The sequence below is a fragment of the Mastigoproctus giganteus genome, chromosome 5 (genome assembly GCF_048544385.1).
Source record: "Mastigoproctus giganteus isolate SK-2022 chromosome 5, ASM4854438v1, whole genome shotgun sequence".
Classification (NCBI taxonomy): Eukaryota; Metazoa; Arthropoda; class Arachnida; order Uropygi; family Thelyphonidae; genus Mastigoproctus; species Mastigoproctus giganteus.
Window position 1 is genome coordinate 196,429,811 of NC_143579.1, and position 18,916 is coordinate 196,448,726.

General features: G+C 36.5%; 1 protein-coding gene across 1 annotated transcript; it reads right to left on the reverse strand.

Moving 5' to 3' along the window:
• Positions 1-3,429: 3,429 nt before the first annotated feature.
• Positions 3,430-16,300, reverse strand: LOC150085973 (mitochondrial ribonuclease P protein 1 homolog). The gene is made up of 3 exons (XM_090373624.1): positions 15,288-16,300; positions 10,095-10,194; positions 3,430-3,600 (listed from the first exon to the last, which is right to left on the reverse strand). Exons 1-3 carry the CDS (start codon positions 16,234-16,236, stop codon positions 3,456-3,458), a joined length of 1,194 nt encoding a protein of 397 aa, XP_090229750.1. The 5' UTR covers positions 16,237-16,300; the 3' UTR covers positions 3,430-3,455.
• Positions 16,301-18,916: the final 2,616 nt, after the last annotated feature.

An 18,916-nucleotide genomic window follows, 5' to 3' on the forward strand; every position in this document is an offset into this window, starting at 1 on the left:
TTCTCCACTACCCTGACTGTAGTACCACCCAGTTGATATGTTACTCTGGGGTTACTGCTACCCATATGTAGTACTTTACATTTGGCAATGTTAAACTTCAGTTGCCACCTCTCAGCCTATCTGCTCAACTTTTCCAGATCCTGCTGCAGTAGCATACTGTCATTACTGTCATTAACCCAGGGTCCTGATCTGGATATCGTCATTCTTCTCTTTCTTGATGATTCCCTTCTACTTCTGACTCTCTCTCTCTCTCTCTCTCTCTCTCTCTCTCTCAGGGTAATGCTGGAATTTTTTTTTTGGCTGGTGCAGCATAAGCCACAGGCTTCCTTGTACCATATGGCTAATAATAATAAATAAATAAATTAACAACACTACCAACATTTGTATCGTCTGCAAACTGATATACCTTCATCAATATCATTGATAAATACAGCAAACAAAAATGGGCCCAACACCAAACCCTGGGGGACTCCGCTAATAACTTGTTGTTGTTATTTGGTTTTTAGGAGCATTAGCAACTAAGGCCATATTGCTTGGGGATATGTGGTGGTCATTCCCTGACATTTCCGCATCCTCCATATTTGGTGGTCACGGGCTCGAACCCCGGTCTAATCAAGAAGCGTGTGCTACGCACTGCTGCTCCTTCCCACCTGGCTACGGAGGCGCCCACAATGCCAGAGCTTGCACCTATGTATCAGGAAACACAGTGGCAACCTACAATGCAGAATGCCCTGGTCCCACTGGAGAAAATGGAAATATACTGTGCAAAAAGGATAGGTGGAATAGAACCAGGGTACATCTGCCTGGTGCAAAAGTTGAAGATATAGAGCAGATATCATTATTACAGGGCATAATGGATGATATTATTGTACACATTGGACTAATGACATTAAGAGCAGGTGATCAGAGGGCTTATTTAAAAAGTACAGAACGATTTTGAGTAAAAGTTGTGAGTTAGGATTAAAATTGTTAAAGTTGTAATTCTTCCCAGACACAATAGGAAGAAGTACATGATATGAGTCTTGTTAATCAATTCGGCCTTGGAGGGATTGTGCAAGGTTCATTGGATAGAATATTTCTTAGAGTGCTCGGTACTTTATAACGTGGGTGACGCTGCTTCTACAGAGATGGGATACACTTAAAAATAAAGGTTTCAAGAATACATGCTGATGCTATTGAGGCAGTTTTCGGTGAGTCAGAAAACTGCCAGATTGAAGGGGATACATAAACTAATAGATTAATGAGGGCTGGAGGCAGAAGTGAAGGAAAGTTATTGATACAGTTGCACATAAAAGATAGGTGTAAAAATTTGAGGAGTGTCGCATTAAGGGAAAGTTACTGTTATGGATAAAGGTAGGATCATTAAGTATTCTCAAAGACAGAGGGTGGATACTGCACTCTGTGGACTAATATGAAATCCCACAGGGTTTGGTGCTGGGCTGATTGTTGTTTTCTATATGTCTCAATAATATTGATGAGTATTATATCAGGCTTAATGTCTAAGTCTGCAGATGACACAAAGTTTGGCAGAGTGGTTAATGAACAGTAATGAATGTATGCTACTGAAACAAGATCTAGAAAATTAGGCAGATGGGCTGATAAATGGCAGCTGAAGTTTAACATTGACAAATGCAAGGTACTGCATATGGATAGCAGTAATCCAAGAATAATGTATAAACTATGTGGTACTATACTGAGGGTAGTGAAAAATGAAAAGGACCCTGGTGCAGCTTGATATGAGGTTCTCTAAGCAGTGGAGAGAGGCTGCCAGACCAGCTCATGGGGTTTTGTCAATGATATACAGAAATTCTATTAGTAGGGATAAGGATGTGATTATCCCATTGTACAAGAAAATAGTCAGGCCACATCTTGAGTAATGCATACAGGTTTGGTAGCCTAATTTTAGTAAGGACATAGAGATGCTGGAACAGGTACAGAGAAGGGCAATGAGATTGGTCAGAGGAAATCTTACCAAGAAAAGATTCAGTTCTGCAAATTGCAGTGTGTGCACACACTAGGCACCTATGAGGTGAAAAGACTGAAGGCTTTGAATGGCTTGAGCTAACTAATTGCTGATAGCATTCTTCCTCTGCTGAGACTATGCACATGAGGGGGCATAAATTAAAATTGGGGAAGGACTGTTGCAGAATAGATGTGCAAAAATTTGCCTTCAGCCAACCGGTGATTGATTGCTAAAACAAGCTTCCCACCACTGTTGCGAATGTGGATTAGTTGAATAAATTCAAGGAATATCTAGATAAACTACTGGTAGGAATGGATAGATGAAATGGGAATTTTTTTTTTTGGGTAATGCTGTATAAGCTTTCTTTCTTGCATTATTTGCCACTATTCTATTACTAATATCACTAGAGTAATGCATCTTAGAGGAGGTAGTGATAGGTTTGTGTGATACAACAAGGTTTCTCTCTGGATGGTATAGCTTGGTATTTCCTGCTGCATAGTTTGGTCATCTATAGTAGAGTTATCAACTCATCCTAAACCAAAAATCTAGGCCCAAAGAAAGCTTTCAACACAGAACTTTGAAATGCAGCCAATTTATTTGGTTGTTTGAGTTTACTGTAATAATTGTTCTTTCGTTACAATAAAATAATTAAATATTTCACGTGGTAAAGTGTCTTTAATAAACTTACTTAGCAGTAATTCTATTTAATGTCCTTCTCGAGTTTAATTAAGCTTTCTTCAGTTTTGAGTTTTCGTCCAACAAAATCCCATCGCATTAAAGATTTTTCAAGTTCCTCTTTGCCAATTAAAATTTAACCTTCATTTTAATACTGGGATTAATTTAGCCACAGTTAGTACTTTTTTTTTGTATTTATAAAAATCCTGGATTGTTAGTTCTATGACACTGCAAAGACATTGGTCCAGATGAAAACTTGTATAGTTTTTCATGTTTCTTGGGTCATAAGAAACTTAACACTTTGTTTTATCAAAATGTTCAATAACATTGAATACAATTTTTATGAATATGTACAGATTTTACTCTTTTTCTCTTTGAGACATATATCCAGTCATTCTGCTTGTATATTTTTATAATGCTGATCATTTGTGTTTCACATGCATAAGACCATGAGTTCAAATCTTGCATCATATATTCCTTGCAAACTCTCAGCAAGGTGATTAACTAAGGGTAAGCAATAGCAGTTTCTCTCCTGTGGCATGTGTACATTTTAAACTCAAATAAACAAAAACAATAAAAATTAGAATGAGGTCTATGATACCAAATGGCTATTTTAACTTGCTCAGTTAAGTGAAAACCCCTGTAATTAATTTGTTTTAACATGTTAAAATACATTTAAACTTTTTAAAGTAAGTTGTTCCACCTCCACTAATTTAAGGTACCAAATGCAGAAGCCATCTTATCCTGCAGTAAATAAGGTAATTTCTAACATTTGCATTTATTGCATTCAACCATATTACAATAAAGACATTATTGTTTATATACCAAAATATTCAATTTTTTTTTTAAGTTTTCTTTGTGGAACAAATTTTAATGCTTTGTTCCAGTCTCCTGTATTCTTCATCTCTAACATTATTTGAACCGTCTGGTTAACAGTTAAGGACTTTGAACCACAAAGCCAACTGCAAGAAATAATATGGAAAGGTTACAGTTAGACTATAACTATATCTTGTTTTCATATTTGACATAAATGATATACAGACACCAAACAAATAATTAATCATCTGTACATATAACATTGCACATGCTCGTCTTCATTTGTTTGCTTACAGCATTGAAATCAGAGTACAGGGGGTCCCCAGTATCTGAATATTCATTATCCGAGTCCCCGCAGTTATGAGGATTTGAAAATTAAAGAATTAAAGATTTTTCCCTTGAGAAAATTGAGCAAGCACTTGAATATTTTTTGTAAGAACGATCTTCTTCATGATTGTGCAACAAAAGTTAAGTGTGAAGTTAAAGACATAACTAAATGCTACAATACAATTTTATCTGAAAAAATACAGCAAAAAACAAGAACAACTCTGCATTCATTCTTTATTCGTACAACTGAAAAATAGTGTAACTTCAATAAACTTTACTTAACCTTACGCTGTGCAATATATCATAATAAAATAATTTTATCATTTTTCAGTTCCTTCATCTATTTTTTACTATGTACACGTACATAATAAACATTACTATATATATATATAATATTGGTGTAGATATTATATAGTAATGTTTATAGACAATTATTAAAGAAAAACTGCGGTAGTATTGTGAAAGGCATCATTCCATCTGTATCTAATATTGTGCTCATCCTTCACAATGAGTTGCCCATGTATTGTACTACTTCAAATAAGTAACACTTCACTAATAGGGAAGACCATTGTTACCTATTCTCGGTGAGCACCACCACCCAGATGGCACTGCTTGCTGTTGTTGTTGTGGGGGTTTTATGGCGCATAAGCTGCTTTGGCTATAATGCGCCTAATGGCACTGCTTGCAAAATGGTATGAGATAAGAAACTGTGTTATCTACATACTATCCCTATTAGACTTAAGAAAGCAAAAAGGTGTAGGAAAGTAATAGTAGGAGAGGAAGAGATGCCGTCGAAAGAAGGGGCAGTTACTCCCACTCGCTCACTGAATTAAACCACTCACGACCCCCCCCCCCCCCGAAATAGGCAACACTACCCAATCCTTCACAACGAGTTACCATGTATTGCACTACTTCGAATAAGTAACGCTTCACGAATAGAGAAGACTATTGTTACTTATTCTTCTCGGTGAACACCACCACCCAAATGGCACCATTTCAAAGCTAGCTGCCTTTTCATCGGTGGGTGAAAAGATGATGAAAAGTCAACTAGCTATGAAATGGTGCCACCTGGGTGGTGGTGCCCACCGAGAAGAATAAGTAACAATAGTCTTCTCTATTAGTGAAGCGTTACTTATTCGAGGTAGTGCAATACATGGGCAACTCATTGTGAAGGATGAACACAACATGAGATACAGATGAAATGATGTCTTTCACACTACTACTGTAGTTTTCCTTTAAGAATCATCTATGGTGTATCTACACTGATATCATATAGATATAGAATCTTAAACTCTTAAAATATTAAGCCTAGTTGCATTTAGTTTTATTTATATAATAATCATTACAAAAATTTGGTCCCATTTTAAGTTGAATTTTCTGGAACAACTATCCTTGGATAACAAGGATCCTCTGTATAAGATTATTCCGTTTCCTCTATTTACAGGTATGCCAGTTTGGGAAGTACAATGTGTACAGAAAGGATAGACAGGACAGGAAGGAAGAAGGGGTTATGCTGTTAGTTAAGAAACACAATCTAAGGAAGTGCAACCAGTTGACATAGATGAACAGTGCAATGTTGAGTCAGTTTGCTGTGACATATGCACTGGGAAAGCAAAAATGAGGATAGGAGTTTGTGTTATAAGCCTAATGACTCTGATGAGTACAATGAACAATTATGCAGAGAAATAGAGTGGGCCAGTAAATCAGAAGTCTTATAATGGGGGATTTTAAATTCCCACATATTGACTGGAACATGTGGATTGATCACTAACACACTAGCAAGGCATTTATGGATTTATTGGATGACTGTTTTCTACAGCAGCAGCATGTTAGAGAGGCAACAAGAGGGAGTAACACTCTTGATCTGATTATCAGCAATGATTATTCATGCATTATGAATTTACAGATAAAGGAACCACTAGGAGGCAGTGATCAGTGTAGTGATGTGGGATTTACTTAAAGATGTAACTACCATTAGGGGTAAATGGAAAGCTTTTTGCTTTCGTAAAGGTGACTACAGTGGTCTCAGAGATTTTTTTAAATTCTATATAATGGGATCAACTGATGATGTTACCAACAGCAAATTCTAAATGGGAAGCATTCAAGGAAGTAATTTTGGAAGCTACTAGGCATTTTATTCCAACTAAGAAATACTGCTCTAGGTTTAGGTCGAAATGGATGTCAGATGAACTAATGAGACTCGTGGCAGAGAAGAAAAATGCATGGGATGCACAAAAATTGTCAGGCGACACAGAAGCTTTTGGTACATACAAGCTAGTCTTGTAATCGTGTCACAAAGGAGGTTAGGCAAGCAAAAGCAGATTACAAAAATCTTTGGCAAAGGATGCAAAGAAAAATGGCAAAGACTTCTTTACTTATATAAACTCTAAAAGAAAGGGGATGAATCAGATTGGTTCACTTGACATCAATGGTTTGACTGTATGGTTTGATCATTCTCAGATAGCTGCCGAACTAAACAAGTATTTTGCATCTACATTCATACGAGTTATTATTCAAGGAGGAGAGGGCCAGATGTTTATCAAACTGTAACAGGGAGTTAAATGATTCTATAATAACTGAGAGCAAAGTGGAGGAGAAATTGTTGAAGTTAAACACGAGAAAGGCACCTGGGGTAGATGGGATCTATCCAGTTATATTAAAGGAGATGGCAAAGGAAGTAAGCAAACCCTTAGCCATAATTATGAGAGCATCCTTGGACTCGGGGGGGGGGGGGGGAAGTCCCCATGGACCTGAGATGTGCAAATGTATTTCGAATTCAGAAAAGGGGATCAAAGGGTGACATGAGTAATTACAGACCTGTTAGTTTTACTTCTGTTCCAGGGAAAATAATGGAGGCTCTGGTTAAAGAAGCTTTGTGTATCATCTAGACAAGACTGCAGTAATAGTTCAGACACAGCATGGGTTTGTTAAGGGGAGGTCTTGTCTGACCAATTGGATTGGATACTATGATGTGGTCACAAAGGAACTGATGCAAAAAATAATTTTGATATCATATACTCTGATTTCAGGAAAGCTTTTGATTCTGTTGCACATGGAAGACTACTGTACAAATTGTAGCAATATGGCATTAAGGACAAGTTGCTACAATGGATAAAAGGATGGTTGAGTGGGAGAAGACAGAGCGGTAATCAATGGATACTGCTCTATATTATTAGTGGTGTCCCTCAGGGTTCAGTGTTGGGCCCATTGTTGTTTTGTATATTTATCAATGATATTGATGAAGAGTCAAAAGCTTAATGTCAAAGTCTGCAGATGATACAAGGTTGGCAGGGTTGTTAATAATAGTAATGACAGTATGCTGCTGCAACAGGATCTGGAAAAGTTGGGCAGATGGGCTGAGAAGTGGCAATTGAAGTTTAACATTGAAAGAAACCTGGGGGTAATTGTGCAGTCAGATATGAAGTTTGCTGAGCAGTGCAGACAGGCTGCCAGAGTGAATCAATGAGGTCTTGTCAATGATATACAGAAATTTTGCAAGCAGGGATAAGGAGTTGATTATACCCTTGTATAAGGCACTGGTCAGGCCACACCTTGAATACTGTGTATAGGTCGGGAAAACTTATTTTAGGAAGGATGTAGAGTTGCTAGAATGAGTACAGACAAGGGCAACAAGACTGGTGAAGGGAACAAAGGGGTGCTCTTAGTAAGAAAGGCTTCAGTTCTGCAAATTGCAGCATCTGGAGACTAGACACTTGCAAGGCGATCCGATTGAGGTATATAAGATTTTGAATGAATTGAGCACGATCAATGCTGATGGGATTCTTCCTCTTGCTCAGATTACAAACTTGAGGGGATACAGATTCAAACAGGTGTGTATTCAGGGGTGGGCAGAGAGGTAACCCCAGGGAAATGTACTAACTGGGTGGTGTTACACTCAGGGTAGTGAAGAATGAAAGAGACCTGGGGATAATTGTGGTGTCAGATATGAAGTTTGCTGAGCAGTGCAGATAGGCTGCCAGAGTAAATCACGGGGTCTTGTCAATGATATACAGAAATTTTGCAAGCAGGGATAAGGAGGTGATTATACCCTTGTATAAGGCAATGGTCAGGCCACACCTTGAATACTGTGTATAGGTCTGGAAGACTCATTTTAGGAAGGATATAGAGTTGCTAGAATGAGTACAGACAAGGGTAACAAGACTGGTGAAGGGAACAAAGGGGTACTCTTATGAAGAAATACTTAAGTTCTGCAAATTGCAGCATCTGGAGACTAGACACTTGCAAGGCGATCTGATTTAGGTGTATAAGGCCTTGAATGGATTGAGCAGGGTCAACGCTGATGGGATTCTTCCTCTTGCTCAGATTACAAACTCGAGGGGATACAGATTCAAACAGGGGCAACAACCTCAAAGACCAACACGGGTTCCACCACTTCAAGCGTCCAATAAGCGAAATGGTGGTTTTGCACCGGTTGATGAGTGTTATCTACTACCTAGTATCGCCTGGTAACACAGAAGGGTGACATTCCACCATGTGGTGTGGGTGCCACACCTTGACCCCTGCTTGCATTGGTTCACACCTGTGTGGTCACCCTCAACGCGCTTGCGCATGGGGGTTATACCCAGGATCACTAACAATCCCACCAATGTAAAGGTGCAAGTAGAGGATCTGGCTGTCACAGACCATTCAGACTTCGCCGAAATTGGTGCCTGTGTGTAAATACTTCTCTCCAAATGCTAAATATCACTTGAATAAATTAACTAATTCTTTCACATTTTTAAATATAAACAGTTCTTATTCTTTAATAATAATATCTATGTTCACTTTCCAAAAATGAATAAACTGAATGAATTATAATCAATAATCTAATTAATGTTTTAATGTCATGCATGATATGCTGCAGAACCTGTGTAGGTGTTTGTTCTGTATGCTTCAATGTCAGATCTGTAGATGTTCGACTTAATTTGGTCAGTATTCAGCAATTAGCCAATCTTAGTTATCTCTACCACTACCACAGTGCTTTACTGTTACTGTTTGCCAACACACCTGCTCACCTTCCATTCATGGAATATTGTTAAATAAATAAACGAATACCTTTACCATATATTACAATACAAAACTTTTATAATTCGGAACAAATAGGTATTTCATCGGGCAGCAGAACAAACAGCGGCACTGTCCCGCCTGAATCAGGACATCTGGTCACTTTATCTTTATGTTAACCCAATTAAAATCCCAATTTCAAGTGCAAATACAGGGCATAACTTAGCTCTGTGACTGGTCCTACATGGAGTAGAAATTGTCACAGACACACTACTTTCAATAGAGAGTTCTGAACTATAAACTTTGAAAACTGATTTCATAGATAGTCTAGATAGTCGCGACTCAACTACTACTTGGTATTTTGCCATACTGAAAATCCGCTAATCTTTCTACTTGTAATTGCGATACCCTTGGATTGTAGTAAGGGTGACTTTTCCCTCACATTCGATCCATCATCATGATTTTTAGTCCTGTCATTCTCAGTTTCTATATTAGTATTCATTTCATTATGTTTCGTACAATCAGATTTTAACACAGCTCAGGGCTGTTATGGTCAATTAGAATTCCTGGTTTGTTGAAAATACAAGCTTCAAGCTTCAAAAGTGCATTTGTCTATTTTGTAATTTTATATTTGAAGTTACCAATATCAACTTTATATGTGCATTCTAGCAAACTCTCTATATGTTAACCCAATTCAAATACTGAGCTTACCTTACCTCTGTTCCTATGTGCAGTAGGAACAGTCGGAAACAACTGCACTACTTTCAACAAACAATTTTGAACTATATTAAACCTTGAAAACTGATATTATATAGCAGCTCACAATGAACAATTGTACAATGCTTCTTTATGACTGTTTTGTGTGTGTGTTGCTACTAGAGACCACAAGTTATTTGATGAGGAACCAGCTGATCCCAAAACAGGTTCTCACAACAGTCTCATCTCGATAACGTATAGCCAATTAACCTTTCGAAGAGGCTATCTGTTTGAAAGTAGTGCAATACTAGGGTAACTTCTTTCAAAGGAAAGTTTCTTTTGCTAGGAGAATTACTTAAGAAATTTAAATCCTGCTGGCCACAAAAACAGTGCAAGGACAAAATAGTCCTGCAAACACTTTACAAAGACATAAATATCACATTTTTTTGCAGAGATTCTTGAAGACAAATGCAATCATTGATACAAAAGTGCCAAATTGCTTAAATTAATATTACTAGGCTTTTAAATGTTAACTTTTATGTAAAGTGTGCTGAATTCTAAGTATTCCAGATTGCAAAGTGCTAGATTTTACAGTTTACTGTAGTATACTTACAACAGATATTTATCCAAAGGAAGCTTTACTGATCTGACATTTTCTTTCTTAATCTTTGCCAAAGATACCGGTGCTCTATTTGAATTGTCAAAACAACCACCTAGCATTAATATATAAAGAAAAAATAGAAATTAGACGCAAACTACTAAACAATGATATACAAAATAGTAAGCACTGAGTTAATTGATTTTAATTATTATGCCAAATAATTACTGATTAGAATGATGGATATCTAGTCCTCAATAAACAGACAGTAATACCAATAATGTATAAAATATTCACATCTTATATATTGTTGTAGTAACAGCAAAAGAATTGATAGGTAATCAGGGTTCGACAGGCAGGTTTTGGCTGCAGAAGCTCCCAAAAAGTGTGGATCTGAATTAATTATAATTTATTGTTGGCCCTCATTTGTGATCACCACCCAGGTGCCTGGACTTGGGTGCTCCAGTAAGCAGTATATCTCATAAGTTGGTGGTAAAAATGATAAGTGCTTATCAATTTTGAATTTTGGCAGTCTGTAGCCTTAGTACACATTTTTAAATGGATTTTTTTTGAGAGATGGAATATTTCCATTTACATGAATATTATTAGATGAATTTTAAATGAATGTCTGCCATATGCACTAGATATTTTAATATGAATGGAATGTGAAAAAATGGAACATTTAAATACATTACAAAAGAGAACAATCAGAGTACATGAATTGCAGCTAAAAGCTAAACAAACTTTACTTCTTACAATTTTGTTGTTCACTGTTTAATAAATATATTAGGCGCCTCCATAGCCAGGTCGGAAGGAGCAGCAGTGTGTAGCACACGCTTCTTGATTAGACCGGGGTACGAGCCCATCACGACCAAATACGGAGGATGTGGAAAGGTCAGGGAATGACCACCGCATATCCCGGAGCAATATGGCCTTAGTTGCTAATGCTCCTAAAAACCAAATAACAAACAAACAAACGATAAATATATTTTAGAAACACATATTGCCTTGATAACAAAAAATTAAACAGATCACACAGAAATCAATACAATACAAATCAAAACAGAAAAAACAAAGAAAAAAAAAGTGCAACTATAACCAAGAACATATTCTTAAAAAAAAAAAATTTAAAACAAATATTTATTTATTTATGTTGATGATCATTAACCAGTTCATGATTTTTTTTTTTTTTTTATGAAAACCCCAAACACAAAAGGTATCAAAACCTATAGTACTTAGTACCATGCATGGGTTGAAGGAGAAGTATGGGGGGAGGGGGATACCGGAAACTTTGCTCTAGACACTAAACATGGGTTTCACCACTTCAAGCCTCCAATAAGCAAAGTGGTGGTATTTCACCGGTTGATGAAAGTCATCTACCACCTATTAACTACACAGCACTTTTTCAGGATTACTAAGTTTCATTGATGGTCAAAGAAGAAGCAGCAATTTTTTAATGCAGTAAAATGCAAGGTCCTACACTTGGAGAATCAAAACCCCAAAATAAAATCTCAGTGGTGTTGAATTAAAAAAGACAATAAAAAAGGGATATGGAAGGTGCAATATGAACACAGACATGAAGTTCTCCATGCAGATCAGTCAGATGGAATGTTTCCTAGGTGTTCTATTGATAATTTATCCAACATTCGATTGTAGAGAGGTCATAATTTCATTGTAACCATAAGCCTGCTTTTGGAATACTGTGTCCACACAGACAAAGACAATGAGGTTCTCCAGAGTCCAAAGATGGGGAAATCTACCTGCTGAGATTGGCAAAAGACATCCAAAAGAGGAAAGATTTTGAATGTGTGTGTGTGCTCAGAGCTTGGTAACTACCCACATTACAGGGGGATACCTAACTGAGGTCTATACAGCTCTGAGAAAAGAAAGCAAAACTGAATGAGGTCAAAACTTCCATGCTTCAAATGATTCCAGAGTTAGGGCCATAAATACAAATGACAGGGGAAGAGATTTAGACTGGATTTTAGTGTTCCTTTTTCCAGTGAATTATTAATTACTGGAATAAGTTGTTTCCACTGGTGGGGCAGACTGGCAGCTTGGGTTAAATTCAGAGGTCAGCTGAACAAGTATCTATGTCAGGAGGGAATTACATGGATCGTTTATTTATTTTAGCTTGTGTAGTGAAACCCTCTGACTTCTTTGCACCATGCGGCTAATATTAATACCCTTTGACACTGAATTTCTTTAGATAATAATAATACACAAGAATTATATGAGAAGGAAGACAATTCAAAAGAACAGAATTTAAAGATCTAAATGAAGAAGGGGATAAAATTAGTTTGGTGAGTTTGGGAGTTGAACTCGGAGAGGACACTGACCCAGCTGATGCATTGATTTCAGTAGCATTCTCTTTCGCAAGAAACACGAGGGGAGAGGATTTTCTGAAAACTGAAGTTATGCTTTCTTTTTCCCCAACCTGAAGCACAGCATTTAAAGAACTTGGTTGTAGCTAGCTGAAAAGTTGTAGCTGATTTTAAATCTAACTGTAAAATAAATTAAATGTAGCACAATTTATATCAGCATTTATACAATTATATTATCAGCACAACTATATACAGGTTTTCTGATCAGCAGGAGAAGGTCAGTAATATATAGAAGGAAAGCAGTAAATGAAAAAACAGAAAATTGGAAAACTGTAACATTAGCTATGAAGTTAGAAAGCAGTGCACCACTAACTATCACTAATTTTAACACAAACATTATAAAAACAGTGGGAAACATTAATCTTGAGGCGAGTGCATGGTCTCTTTCAAAGGCCCTTTAGGAACGCTGTATTCTTGGTCCACACAAGCGAAAGTTTAAATTTGCCAATGAAAATTCCAGAAATGTTGGTTATGCAAAAAATAAAAATGGATGACCAGGTCTCAATAATTATATGTTTGTGCTGAAAAATATAAGTTTAAAATAAGTGTACATTTTCTTGTCTCCAATTACTGAAGCATGTTCTTTAACTTTACAGCAGCATATACAGTTATTACCTCTTCCGCTTCATATCATGGATGATACTAGTTACTTCTTTTAAGGGGTAACTTTTTACCACATTAAGAGAGAGTGTGCACGAAAAACAGAAAATCACTGGCATCTCAAAGTCAGGTTAAATGCCATGGACTGAGCAAATTATTATTATATTCTGAAGAATTTTGTAATGATAACTTTTATTGACCCACGTTATATTTGTTATTCCTTACAGAGTTTGTCTCTGATCAACACATGTATCTGGTGAAAACAAGAAAGATTGCAAATGAAAGCAAGACATTTGCTTCATCACATCCTTTGAACTGTGCAGTCTCATTGTGAACATTATCAGCCCATAGGGGGGGGGGGGACATCCCACAAATTGCTGTACATCAGCACATTTCTGCCACTGTAGTCTGCAACTCCCAGAGTACAAAAGACGAACCCCTGTGGAATTTAATTATATATAGTTAATTAAAAATTAAAATTTTATAAGAAAGCAGTGCAATGTAATTTTCTTAAATTGAAGTTATCATGAGGATTGAAACCATTTTGAATAATTTACTTTATTTGTCTATCTTTTATACAGGATGTATCATAACATGTGAGACACACTTCAGGGATAGATTTAGACCTAAAAACAAAATTGTGCCTTGTTTTCAAATTACAGCCATTTTTGTGTTCCAGTCATTCATTACAAAAAATTGACCTGGCATAGCTGGCTACATTCAACCGTTTACAAACAATGCTCAATATCTCATACAGCGCCATGCTTAGTTATGTAGATAAGAAAATTAGTGAACAAAGAACCTTAGTGTTCTTTGAGTGATTTCAATTAGTTCTCATGCCAAGGGTCCTACATCTGGAACTTGTTATTAACATTTTGATACTATGCTCCTGCTGTGATAATGGATGCTTATTAAAATTGTGAGATGGCAGACATGCATCTCATGTATTGACTTGCTAGATGCAATGCAGCTTAGACAAGATGGCTATATGCAGAAAATGCCCCTAATTGTCACGAGCCAAATAAGATCATTCAGTGAATACACAAATTCCATGCAGAAACTGCTTCATTTATAAAACAGGTTTCAGATGGCGATAGACCAATCACCACCAGAATAGCAAATCAGACAGACAGCTGGAACTTCTGAGTGAGTTGGGAAGTCTATGACAAGGCATTTGCAGGCTTGTATTCAGGTGCATAGGCATAGTAGTAGTAGCAGTAGTGGCAAATTATGCAATTTGCAGGTTCCACAATGTTTCAACATTGTGGAACCTGTTTCAACAATCAATCACCTATTGGCTGAAGACAAACTTCCGCTTATCTATCCTGCAACCATCGTTCTTCAACTTAAATGTTATGCCCCCCTCATATGTAGTCACAGCAAGCGGAAGGATGCCATTCAGATTCAGCTTACTCAATTCATTCAAGGCCTTAAACACCTCAATCAGTTCACCCCACAGGTGTCTAGTCTCCAGAACTAGACTTCTGAATCCTTTCACCAATCCTTATACCCTTCACCAATCTGGTTGCCCTTCCCTGCACCTGTTCCAGCAGATCTACATCCTTCCTAAAGTGAGGCCTCCAAACCTGTCATTTGGGGCATTTCCTGTAAATGTAAGCAAACAGTTGCTGTAACACAAGAATGACTAACACGAAAAAAAAGACTCCTTTTTGTAGTAGGGTTTTGGGATTATTGGCTATTATGGCCATATTTCTCTCCACATATACTGTCTGTAAATTGCATGTGTTCTGTGGTTGACTTTCTGTTTGCTGGACGAAAAACCCAAGTTCCCAAGAGGGGAAAAAACCATGCTACTCTTGCCTGCCTGTGGCTGGGTTAGAGTAACCATGCTACCCTAATCCAACCACATTATGAAAAACGCTCATAAAAATTCCTCATTCCATTAATGGGACTCAAACCCAGGTCCTTTCCACCCAGTGTGAGGAGGGCAGTGATTCTACCTCATGGTAGAATTGTGAGGGCAAGAAAAATTCTACCATGAGGGCAAGAAAAAAAGCAAAATCAGACCTATGTTAACATGAAACTGTTTTAGGCCCTGAATCCATCTCTGAAGCGGGTCAAATAAAAAGTAAAAAACAAATGTAAAATAAAAAGTAAATTTTTTACTTTTTATTTTACAATCTAGTAGACATTCATTGATTTGCTTGATAGGTCGAAATTATAAAATGAGAAAATATCATTAAAATCTGGCCAATATATTTACCTATAACATACACTGCACCATGGTCATAATTTTCTAAGGTATCCCTTGCATCAGGTGAAAGATATACAATATTATCTTTAGGAAATATGTTCAAATAAGTGTTTTCATGTAATTTTAAGAAACTGTGATTAATGTCTGGCATGAACTTCTTCAAATAATGTAGAGTCACACTGTCTGATTTTAGATTACACAGATGAATATCAAATGGGTTCGGATTTGTCCTGTTAAATGCATAGGATTCCTGAAGTTGAAAAGCGATAGATTTGCATTGCTTCCTAGACATATATTGTTCATAGTCCATGTCCAATACAATTTTCTGTCCAAAAAGTACTGCATTTGCCAGTCTGTGATTGCAGAAATTAATAACTGACGACTTCCTTATCTGCATGAACATTCTATTATTTCCTAATCCGTAAATACTAAAATCTTCTGTTACAAATCTCGGTTTTTCATTAACCCTCTGATTCTGCAGAAGTTCCTTTTTATTTTTTTTACATAATCGAATATATTCCTTCTTTCCAAGGAAATTCAAATGTTCCTTTCTTTGTCTTGCCGACCTCAGTTCTAACAATTCTTCCATATCGCTAACTTCTAACCTGGAAGGAACTCTTTCACCCGATATTTTTCCAAATTCCAACTCCGTAAGTATGAGTTTCACCTTGAATTCCTTCTCGGCATCTCTATCAAACAGCTCTCGAAAATAAGAAGCATCTGGAACATAGTTTTCTAATTCTGAGACATCAGAAGTTGAACTTAATTTTAAATTAGCAATCCAATCATTACAATGTGGTACAAGAACAGATTTTAGTAAATAACGGTTATATGCAGAGAAAAAATGAGGTAAGTTTTTCTTATGATACCGGAAGAAGGATTTGGTCTCATGAAAATTACGTCTACAATTATTAAAAAGAAACAAAAAAAACTTATCGAAAATTCTTTCCTTCAACATATTACTCTGTGCTATAAATGTTAGGCTAAAATTTACTTTAATTAAATAACAGGATTATTAGTAGCTATATGGTTCAAGGAAGCCTTAGGCTTCCCTTGCACCATACAGCTAATAATAATAAAATTAATAAAAAAATTTCCTGGATTAGAAGTAAATTTTAACTTTGAATATCAGAGTGCCACTAAATATAATTTATAATAATAGCAATAATAAAATTCATTACTGTATTATTTTATTAAATTTTAATAAATTTGGGAGATTTTTCTGAGAATTTCGCTAAAATTATTGTCGAAAATTTAAGATCTTTGTAACTTCTTCCAGTTGCAAGAAATCTGAGTTGCAGTTATGTGCGGTGAAATGGCCGTCCTCATAACAGTATCCAGAGGTGGATTTAACGGCGGGCGCGCGCCCCCCTCCTCCCGACTTCTGAAGGGCCCACGCAAAACCCCAACAAATTAGTTCAACATATTAGTTCAAAACTTTGTGATTATTATTATGCTATTATTAATTATATTATACGTATAGTATATTCAAATTTTATTGGAAATAAAACATTAATAGTACATAATATTTTTTATTTATTTAAAAAAATGGTTAACATGTATTTTTATTTTCCCTGTCTCTCTCTTTTTTTTTAAGGAGCCCAATATTTTCTTCTGGGCCCGGGGCCTCAACCGACCTTAATCCGCTCCTGACAGTATCGTTTGATTTTTTTTTAATTGCTGAAGTAAATAATGAAAGAAGCACCAAATAAGTTTCTTCATTCATCCGCAAATAATTATACCAATCTTTAGGGGATAACTGCAATTCACTTAACAAGTTCACATGTGAATAAACTTCACTTTTTTCAACCATTCTTTGCACCATTAATATTGCGTTTTATTTTACGTTTAAAACACTTAGTTGCAAATAATAAGTCAACTATTGCTAAAACGTCGTCTGTCGATGAAATGGTCAGCCGACTGAATGTATGGTGACAGGATTACCTTTGCGTCTGGATGCACTATGGGCATCCGGTAGACCTGTACAGGCGTGCCTGCGCAGACATGACTGACAGGTTTACTTGAACGTGTGTAGCGGCCTTTACTCTGTATTATTCTGTGCATAGTACAGTCCCTAAAATCCCTAGAAAAGTTTGTTTCTACAGGGATGGGATACACTTTATTATTATTATTATTATTATTATTATTATTATTATTATTATTATTATTAGCTATATGGTGCAAGGAAGCTTGAAGCTCATGCTGCACCACCCAAAAAAAAAAAAAAAAAATTCCCAAGTTACCCTGAGAGAGAGGGAGAGAGTCAAAAGTAGAAGGGAATCACCAAGAAAGAGAAGAATGATGATATCCAGCTCAGGACCTTGGGTGTGCCAAGCCCACACTCACCAGATGTGAGCCCCATAGAAAGGGTGCAAGAATATTTGTTGATGCTATTGAGGCAGTGTTAGGTGGGTAGGAAAACGGCTAGCTTGGGTGAGATTTACAGACAAATAGATTAACGGTTGCCACATGCAGAGGTGAAAGTGATTCATGCACTGCTTCTGTTGGAATGAGCAGCAGCCTGGAAAGCAAGGTACTGGGGATCTCAAAGGCTGCTGGGAGTCATCATGGAACAAGTAAATACATGGGTTGTGTTAGAGTACCTAAGAGTAAGAATAGGTGTATTTTCTTACTTAACAAGTTCACATGTGAATAAACTTCACTTTTTCCAACCATTCTTTGCACCATATATTACGTTTTATTTTACGTTTAAAACACTTAGTTGCAAATAATAAGTCAACTATAGCTAAAACGTCGTCTTAGCAAACTTGCAAGTATAACAATGCTAGTAGTATAGTAAATAAATTTGTGAATTGAAGTGCTAGTCATGATGTCAAAAGAGTATATTGTTGGGATATAACCAGTGCAGAATTAGAATTTGGGGAGTAAAATGTGTACAGGAAGGATCGACAGGGAAGGAGGGGTGATGCTGTTAGTTAAGAAACATAAATCTAAGAAAGCGGGTGGACAGTGCAGCGTTGAGTCTCTTTGGGGGTGATATAAGCGCTGGGAAAGCCAAGTTGAGAGTAGGAATGTGTTTTAGGCCTAATGACTATTTCGCTGTAGAATGAACAACTCTACAGGGAAATACAGTGGGCCAGTAAATCAGATTGTCTTATAATGGCGATTTTAATTTCCCAGATATAGACTGGAACTTGTGGGTTTTAATTATATTTAGCCGTTTTATTGGCTTAATTGTTATATTAAATTATTTTCTCTCTGTAGCTTATAGACCTAGTCAAGATCCGTGATTTATTTTGAATTTAGATAGCGCGATTTTGAAGGTAATTAATACCTCGTGTCCGTAGATTTACCGTTCGAAACTTGCCGCCATTGTTATACGATACAAAGTATACCCCGAACTAGATAGCGCAAGGTTTAACGTAAAACTAGATAGCCAGTAGAGTACTATCAATTAATCAGCAAAATTTACTAATCTCATTAAATTTCATTGTCAAATAAATTGTACTGTTTTTAACTAAATAAATATAGCGACCTAGTTTTTACAAAGGCAACATTGTAGTTAATTCATATAAGTTGACAGGAGATAAGAAAGTCATATAACCTAACTCGGGGATAATATTCGATACTGAAATATATATATATATATATATATATATATATATAGTGTAATAACT

Excerpts from the sequence above, each read along its gene's own strand:
- LOC150085973 (XM_090373624.1), bottom strand. The coding sequence starts at position 16,236 with ATGTTGAAGGAAAGAATTTTCGATAAGTTTTTTTTGTTTCTTTTTAAT. Across the intron at positions 10,195-15,287 it reads TGGTGCAGTGTATGTTATAG|GTGGTTGTTTTGACAATTCA; the intron begins GTAAATATATTG and ends TATTAATGCTAG. Across the intron at positions 3,601-10,094 it reads CCTTTGGATAAATATCTGTT|TTGGCTTTGTGGTTCAAAGT; the intron begins GTAAGTATACTA and ends TATTTCTTGCAG.